General features: G+C 40.0%; 1 protein-coding gene across 1 annotated transcript; it reads left to right on the forward strand.

Moving 5' to 3' along the window:
• Positions 1 to 5,360: 5,360 nt before the first annotated feature.
• Positions 5,361 to 8,772, forward strand: LOC120744965 (E3 SUMO-protein ligase ZBED1-like). The gene is made up of 3 exons (XM_040049556.1): positions 5,361 to 6,304; positions 6,696 to 7,324; positions 7,414 to 8,772. Exons 1-3 carry the CDS (start codon positions 5,398 to 5,400, stop codon positions 7,804 to 7,806), a joined length of 1,929 nt encoding a protein of 642 aa, XP_039905490.1. The 5' UTR covers positions 5,361 to 5,397; the 3' UTR covers positions 7,807 to 8,772.
• The last annotated feature ends 680 nt before the right edge of the window (positions 8,773 to 9,452 follow it).

Consider the following 9,452-nt stretch of genomic DNA (forward strand, 5'->3'; position numbering starts at 1 on the left):
TTGCATTAAAATAGATAAAGATAGAAAAATAGATCAAATAGATCAAATAGATAAAATATGTTTAAATTATTCAGCCTGCGTAAAACAGCTGTTGCAAGTAGGAGTGAATCTGCATATAAGAAATTTTTTAAATATATTTAAATATGGCATGTAAACACATTCAAAGAGGTTACTTTTTTGACAATGCTGTATGCACTTAAACGTAAAAATCTTGAAATTTCTAAAATTGAATCCAATGAGCTGTTCATTTTGAAATACCCGGGGGGTTTCTTTTTCTCTTTTGAGTATTAATTATTCTTCATTCATCATTATTCTTCATCGTGTAGCCCCTTCCGCCAGGGTTACTTGCGTAGTAGCATTCCAAAAATGCCCTGTTTTCATCTCTTGCCCACCGATGCCTTCTTGTTCCAGTAGCCCACTTCTCGTCAGGGTGCCCTGGTTCCTCAACACCTGACGCGGACCTTGTTGATCCGGGCGACGTCCGAGCCGGCATGCCTTCATATATATATATATATATGAGTGCTGTCAGCATTAATCTCGTTAAAATGACGTTAACGCCATAACCGCATTAACGCGTCAACGCATTAGCGCGTCAACGCATTAGCGCCGTGCAGCCCCTCTCATGGGGCGATCGGCATTAACTGGCTAACGCAGATTTGCCACGCTAATGCAGTTATGGCGTTAATGTCATTTTAACGAGATTAACATTAACGCTGACAGCACTAATATATATATATATATATATATATATATATATATATATATATATATATATATATATATACACACACACATGTGTAGCCATGTGTGTGAATGAATAATTATTGAGTTACAGTTAACATTAAATAAATGATTATTGTCATAGAGCAAATGTAGAAGTGTTACATACATCTCACAGATCAGTAAAATACTTTACAAATGTGAAGTGTACATATTTGTTCAGTAGCACCTTTGTGAAGCAGGATTATATTTTTTATGTTTCACTTCACTCAAAAAGAAAAAAAATGTTACTTGGAGCAACACTTTTAAATATTACAAGTGCATCCTTCACATGGGTTTGCAGTTTTACTTTCCATCTGTGAAGCTTCCACCCACAAGACATCATGGCACTGGTGGACTGTGCTTGCAAGGTTTATTTACATCCCCCACCTGCTTCCATCGCCCTGCTCATTTGTGTTTTAGACTCAGGGGACAGAAATACTGTTTCCATTATATTATGCCAGCAGCAAGACAAACAAAGAAAAGGTCTGTGCACCAAACAACAATGTGAAATAAGTGAGGGTGTTGATTGCCAAACTAAAGTCAATTCTTGTTCCATTTTTCACTCAAATAGCCAAATTTATGTTGGGTGGATGAAATATGAAAAGTGATTTTTGCATACATGCTGCATGTAATCATGCATATTTCATAACCGTATGATATCAGTACTCTCTCTGTCTGGCTCTGTGCATGTGTGTGTGTGTATGTGTGTGTGTGTGTGTGCACTTCGGGTTGGTGTGAGGGTTAATGTTGAAATTTTTGTAACAGACTCAAAATGCCAGTCTTCAGTTTGAGCCAAATCAATAAATATTCTGCAATGGTTTTGCTGCTGTTGTGTGAATACGTTTGAATTACATGCACAGTAAGAACCCATCAACCATTATTTCAGAGACACATTAGCCTAAATGTGTTTTGAGCTGCAGATTTATGCAATAAACAGCAAAAAAATATGCCAAACTTCCCGCAGCACAATCACAGTCAAACAATCATAATCACATGATGATTGCTTGTGACAAGGCAATTTCAGACAATTTCTCCAACTTCATCGATAAGAGAAATAAAAATCACAGCAGCGGGTCAAATGAATCTTCATTATGTTCCATCCATTAAACAGGGAAATTCAGATTCATTTAACAAAGTCCAGAGCACTTAAAACTTGGGTCAAAGCTCCTAATGCCCATGTGTCTTGATTCATAATACATTTCCATTTTACTTTTTTTTCTGTGGTCCAGCAGCCCTTTGCATGTCAGTGTGAAAGCACGAATTTGCCAGTTGAAGCTGACAAATTTGTGGCTGCATTGACAGTAAGGAAAATATGTGAGATTTGAAGCAAAAATCAGGGGATATTTGTAAAGGTTCTCAGAGGATATCATCCCAAACACAATCTCAGAGTATGTGGAGTACGAAAGTAGGTGTTTGGAAGGGAGAGCTAAGAGAAAGACAATGTTAAATAAACCAATGGCTCTCAAAAGTATATGAAAAAAGCAAGAAATGAATATATAAGATCTCCATCGGAGGGTAAACCCAGAAGAACTGTTCACACTCACTTCCACACCTAGGACTAAAGCTAACATAACAACAACATAGTTCTATTCTGACATATGGGAGGAACTCTACACGTATACGATGTAATGAAAAGTCATCAGAGTGTGCGACACATAACAGCAGCAAATCAGTTTAAACTGGACTAATGTGAACTGAAATATAGTAACACAATCTGCAGACACAGCCATGTTGCTCAGGCATCACAACAGCCTTTCTTTCCCATGCAGGAAGAAAATAATACAATTAGCTAAATCTCGCTGATTCTCTTTTACCATAACTGATGACCACTGTGAGACTATAGAGGAGTGTGATGGACCGAGTTGAAAAACAGGAGGAGTCCCAGGAATTATTAGAAAAATATGGTTTTCATTTATTTAACCCCCAAAAATTATATTTACAAAAGTAATAAATGTCTAGCTTATAAAAGAGGTCAAAGAAACAAAACTGAACTCCGGCAAAGACTGCAAACTTAACAACTCAAATGACTGCCCAAACAAACATAATTGATCTAAACATGAAATGACATACAAGGGTATATATAATGGCTGATCAGACCATTGTGACACATGAGGGGTAACAAACAAAACACAATCATAAATCACAAATGATGCAGTACAATCTAGTTTGTTAATAAACTAAACACCAAAGAAGAAAATCAAATCCATTAAAACCTAAACCCAAATATTTAATTAAATACAAATACTTTGTTTTTAAATGAAAGAAAACACACATTCTCCCCTTCAGCAGGAAGTGGTGGTGTGGTCCAATTATCCCCTTTGCATTTAGTGGTTTCAACCCCTGGCTACCATCTTTTGTCCAGCAACCCCCAGGGATGATAGCAGGTAAGAAATAAAAAGACAAGGTTAGTCAAAAATCAAAGCAATGAAGTGGTATGAATACATAAGTAAACTAAATGTGCACGCTTACAAATAGAACAAATGTATCTAAACCAATCAAAAAAGTTATTGGAAACTAAAGTGTATTACCATGTTCAAATGAAGAAATGAAAATACAAGAGTTACCGACTTTTGAGTGTGGCCACGGGTTTGGCCATCACAAGGAGCATAGAGCATAATGGGTTTACTTTGCCCATGATGCACTGATCTGCATCTCTTTTTGGCTACAGTGTGGGTTTGTTCATAGCAGAGAAGTTTCTTATTTTAGTTATTCTGAAAATTCCAGCATCTTCACTTTCCATCAAAAAAGACACATCAATAAAAGCTGTGTATTGATTTAACTTCTGAATATGACACCACTTTACACTGTACTCCCTCTGCAAAAGTGGATCACTTATTGGAAAACTATTTCAGTTTTGTAGTATTAGTACTACAAATGTAGTACTCTGGTGCTAATGACTGTCAAAGCTTTAGTTTCCAGCGTCCTGCACCTTTGGAGATTCTGTCCTGGATAAAGAGCTCCTCTCTGTTTCTAGTGATGTCACCCCAGTGATTTCCACCACACCAAAGTCCTACTGACTGCCATTGAATCTACTGAGAATGTTTGATTTTACGGCTGTTTTGTTCTTATTAGGTTTGAGCTGTGTACTGCAACACTCAATTCTCAGCTGGCATGAAGAGTCTATCTATTTTTTCCAAAAGACTCTTCGGTTCCCATTAAATATGATGGATTCTGCACTGGACCTTTACTCCAGAGAGAGCTGAATGTCACTATTCATAGTGAGATCTGTAGTATTCATACTGTGTGTATAAGACTTCCATATGATAAAGGTTGTATGACATGTCTCAGTTGGTCAGCTGTTAAAGAGAGGAATGAGAGGAAGTCCACTGGCAATGACAGAACAGGATCAGAAAAATCAGAAAATCTATTTTTATTGATCTTTATAGATTACTGGTTATGACTTCTTACATTATTTGGTCATCCAAACATTTTTTTTTGTACAAAGAAATGCATATACAAGGTAGTGGTGCAGCTGCTTTCTTTTGAATGATAGTAAACAAAAACACTGTGACTCTCAAAGGGAACTTAAAATATGTGTGAAAACCAATGACTGTCACTAGGGCTGAACGATATATCACATTTGCGATAATATCGCGACATGATCAAGTGCAATTTTCTAACCGCAAAGGCTGCGATTATACTCTGGACAAGTCCAAATTCATGGGCTGCATCCTCCTGAGGCCGCATTTGTAGACCGATTACGTCACAGCGACGCGCCGAAGGCTGTCCAAATTCGTAGACTCCTCCGAATGTAGCCAACAAATGCGTCCTCCTTTTCCCCGAATTTGAAGGATGGGTCGGGTGTGTCCTTCGTGGCCTACCATATCCCAGAATTCATAGCGCGGCCCAGCCAAACTCCAGTTTCCAACAATGGCGGCCGCTACTAAGTTTTAAAATTACTCATACTAATCTTTCTGGGTCACAAAATAAACTTTTAACATATTTTCAGGCGAGAAAGTAGTTGTGTAAACATCAAATATCTGCTCGGTTTATCAAGATATCGCATATTTGCAAAAGTGCTTCGACGTTTTCGGAGACGTCTGCTACCCACCAGCTCGATAGCTAGCCGGGAGCTCGAGGGTTACTGATGCGGCCGAGAACGGCACAACTCCCGGCACATCATTTTCAGATCACCGCGGACTTTCGCTGCTCGGGTTAAACGTAATATATAAGTCACTTAGACAACCTAAAAATGTTATTGTTGGGCTTTTTTCAGTGTTTTGTTTGTTCGTGAGTAAATCGGTTTGGCTGAGGTTAAAGTTATTAGATTAGATAAAATAAAACTTTATTAATCCCCCGGGTGGGTTCCTCCTTGGTTTTCACACAGCTGACTAAACGTCAAACAGAAAACTTATTAAACAGAAGTATGAGACAGTCGAGAATTTACACCAGTGTCTGGTTATATTTTAGATAGCAAGAAGCAGACGGCCGAGTTTATTAAACTCCACCGAGACAGCGGTGACGCTAATCAGAAGGCTAGACCGTCCAATTTCACGGCCGTTTACTTCCGGCCTACCCGACCTTCTGAGGACCCTGGTCCATGTAGACCGCGAAGGCCGGGTCCTCAGGAGGATGCAGCCCATGAATTTGGACACGACCTCTGTTTACGTGACATGCGCGAGTAAAACATGTGATATGATCAAACGAGATTGTCTAACCACAGAGGCTGCACTCTGGTCACGTGACACGGGGAGCAAAGTTTTGAAACAGTCTACCGAGAGTGAACTAGCAAGAAAAGCTGTAGCCTACACAATGGCCTCAGGTTCAACAGAACCAGAGCCTGCGGGGATGCTAGTACCAAAGAGGAACTGCACATCAGCCGTGTGGGAATATTTTGGGTTTAAAAGAGATGAAAACACTACGAATTTGTACCAGCACCTTAAGACTCAGCACAAAACAGAGTATGATAGATGTATGGCTAAAAAATCTAGTAGTGTGCAGAATAAACTTAGTAACGTTACTCGGCAAGGATCACTGACCGAACTGTTTGAAGGTGTTACGCCATATGAACGCACTTCAAAACGGCACGTGGAAATCACCAAAGCAGTAACCCACTGCATCGCGAAAGACATGATGCCCGTCAATACGGTGACCAAGCCTGGGTTCAATAATTTGGTAACTACACTGGATAAGAGGTACAGAATGCCCTCCCGCACGTATTTCAGTCAGACTGCAATACCCGAGCTACATATGCAATGTAGGCGGAGGGTTGCAGCGGAGTTAAAGGCTGTTGAGTTTTTTGCGGCGACAACAGACATGTGGTCAAGCCGTACAGCAGAGCCCTATCAAAGTCTGACGGTGCATTACATTACCGAAGACCTCCACCTCGAAGCTCGCAGCCTACAAACGGCCTACTTCCCCGAAGACCACACAGGGGAAAACATTGCTGCTGGCCTGAGAGAGGGGCTTGCGTGTTGGGATCTCCCTGAAGACAACCTTGTCTGCATAACGACGGACAACGCGTCAAATATGGTGAAAGCAGCACAGCTGAACGAATGGACCAGGCTCCAGTGTTTCGGACACAGATTACATCTTGCTATTGGTAAGTTGCTGCCGTGAGAGAGAGAGAGAGAGAGTGTGTGCGTGTGCATGCATGTATGCACGAGCCTGTGTATCACTCTCTCCCACAAACACACCACACTATTATTTATCTTGTTCTTTACTGCTGTTAATTCTAGATATGTTATGTCAACCCCACACTGATGTACCCACCTCTTCTTATGTATTTTCTTTTTTGTTTTTGTCTTATGGTCTTATGTTCTTGTATGTCATGATGTATATAACAATAGCTTTGGCAACACTGTTCCCATAGTCATGCTAATAAAGCAACTTTGAATTTGAGAGAGAGAGAGAAATGGTGAAACCTTGCATCATAACTGCAATTGTATGTCTAACACTAATTTTACTTTTTACTTTATTTTTTTTCCCTCCAGAAAATGCAATCAAAGATGGTAGAGTATCAAGAGCAATTGGGCTGTGCAAGAAGTTGGTGGGGCACTTCTCGCACAGTTGGAAGAAAAAGGCAGCACTCACTGAGGCACAGAAGGAGCTTAAGCTTCCTGAGCACTCTCTCATTACTGAGTGCCCTACAAGATGGGGGTCCAAAGAGAAAATGATTGCCAGAGTGCTGGAACAGATGAAAGCCATATCGCAGGTATTGACAGGTGACCGACATGCACGCTCCCTCGTCCCAACCTGGCAGGATGCTGAAGTGTTGGAGTCCATTCATAAGGCACTGCATCCTCTCTCCGAATTTACTGATGCTCTTTCTGGAGAAGAGTATGTGAGCATCTCCTACCTCAAGCCAGTTCTCTATCTTCTGGCAACATCAGTCTTGGCTGAAGATGCTGAGGACACTGATCTGACTAGATCAATTAAAACCAAGGTCCTGGCATACCTCAACGACAAGTATAGTGACCTCAACACCCAGGAGCTTTTGGATGTTGCGTCGTTCATGGACCCTAGGTTCAAAACGCAATACATCAGCGCAGACAACCTTCCTGCCATTAAGGCCCGACTGAAGACAGAAATGGTGGAATCGGCTAGACGTACACATAATCAGGTAAATCCTTGAAAATTATATTTCCACAAACACATAATATTTATATATAGGCTAACTGCAAAACTAATGTCTCTCTTCCCATCTGGCAGGAGAAGAGGTCTCGCACTGAAACTGCTCAAAATTCTCCAAGTGCACAGGCCTCTGGGGGAAAGGCAAAGAAGACTCTTGGTAGTCTTTTTAAAACCAGTGCGGCCTCTTCAGCTTTGCCTCTGCCACTTGAAGATGTCGTGGAGGCAGAGTTGAATAGTTACCTGTTGACCCCTGTCATTGATGGAGAGGATGATCCCTTAGCCTGGTGGAAGGTGCACAACATTCACTTTCCACGACTGTGCAAGATGGCCCGCAAATATCTGTGTGTGCTAGCCACAAGTGCCCCCTCAGAGCGTCTGTTCAGCACTGGAGGGAATATAGTGACCTGCACTCGCTCATCCTTAAAGCCAGCAAAAGTAGATATGCTGGTCTTCCTAGCAAAAAACCTGTGAGCTAGGATGATTATGGCTAGCTGAGCCATACTCATTGTGCACTTTAGTTTGTGCTGTGTTGCTGTTACTTACTGCAGATAATCAAGATGTTCAGCCAGTTTTAATTTAAAGGCGTGTTTGTGTGTGTGTTTATACAATTGCTATTATGTTTGCACTTTATGTGTAATGTTACTGACTGCAGAGATCAGTAAGATGTGTGTATTTTTTATTTATTAGTTTTATTTATTTAATATTATTTTTTAATTTAATGACTGTCTAGTAGTTCACAGATGTCGAAAAACTGAGTGTGGTAAAGCCACCGATTTTTTTTTTTATGTATATTTCTGCAATCTGCACATTGTACTGACTTTCATTTTAATGTTTACACCAGGGTTGCTTGTCAGCACTTTATGCTCAGATGTTTGTAAGCTAAAAATAAACTATTGTGTATGTTCAAATATACTGTTGTGATTGAAGAAGTTAAATAAAAATGTCAGTCATCAATTCATGCATCACCTCATGTCATCATAACAGAGGTCTGTCTTCCAGGAAAGAACAGTTTAAAATTAATGTAATATAGTATTGGCCATACTATATGATGTATTGCTTGTCTTTGTTTAATAATACAGAAGACAAAGACCTTAAAAAATAATTGCATATCGCATCGCAATCGCAATATTGGGGCAAAAAATCGCAATTAGATTATTTTCCATAATCGTTCAGCCCTAACTGTCACTGGTGAAAACTATAAGATTAGCATACAACAAGACAGCCTACATTAATGATGATAGCGGGTTGTTGGTTCTCACACATCATCCACCTGCAGACAGTTAATAATGTTATGCGGCACATTATATTGACAAAAACACACGCATCGCTCTTATCCTAAGATCTGGCACTTCCTGTTATAGTACACGCAGTACTATAACGTTGCAATAAAAATATCTCTCAATAACAAAAATGACAAATAAGAGAACAGAGGAAAAATACATTCACTAGTAACTCAACACAGACAAAAAGCTTTGTTGGCCAAGGAGATGTTTGCACACATTATTCACAGAGTTGATATTCAATTAACCATTTGCTGTAATTGATTGGTAAACGCACACACACACACTAAAGTAAAACTCTTTCAGCATGTCCCAAAAATCTAGTTCACACCTCGACCTCATGGCCCCTAAAACAGTTCCTCAACAGTGTCACGGTGAAGTGGACTCAACAAAAGGTGGGCCATTTTCACCAGCTGTCTAAAGCACTCTGATTCTGATGAACCTGATGACAGTTAGACAAAGAAAATCATGTAAATGCACATGGGACATATCTGGAGTGATGTGACAGAAATCATTCTTTATTCTCATTATTAAAACGTCAATTGAGGTAACTGTTTTTTTCCTTTCAAGGAATGTTCTGTAGGGTGGCTGTAGCTCAGGAGGTTAATGCAGATAATCCAGTAACTGGAAGGTTGCTGGTTGCTCCAATCTACACGCCAAAGTATCCTTGGGCATGAACCCCAAGATGCTCTCAGTTGCGTTCAGTGGAGTGTGAATGTGTGTGAATGTTATACACAATAAGAAAGTGTTTTTTGTATGACTAGGTCAACGTGCTTTGAGTGCCCAAGTAAAGTAGAAAAGCACTATATAAGAGCAAGTCTTTTTGCCAAGGTAAGC

Source organism: Simochromis diagramma, unplaced genomic scaffold, assembly GCF_900408965.1.
Source record: "Simochromis diagramma unplaced genomic scaffold, fSimDia1.1 OVJJ01000611.1, whole genome shotgun sequence".
NCBI classification, from domain to species: Eukaryota; Metazoa; Chordata; class Actinopteri; order Cichliformes; family Cichlidae; genus Simochromis; species Simochromis diagramma.

Excerpts from the sequence above, each read along its gene's own strand:
- LOC120744965 (XM_040049556.1), top strand. The coding sequence starts at position 5,398 with ATGATCAAACGAGATTGTCTAACCACAGAGGCTGCACTCTGGTCACGT. Across the intron at positions 6,305-6,695 it reads CAGATTACATCTTGCTATTG|AAAATGCAATCAAAGATGGT; the intron begins GTAAGTTGCTGC and ends TTTTCCCTCCAG. Across the intron at positions 7,325-7,413 it reads CTAGACGTACACATAATCAG|GAGAAGAGGTCTCGCACTGA; the intron begins GTAAATCCTTGA and ends CCCATCTGGCAG.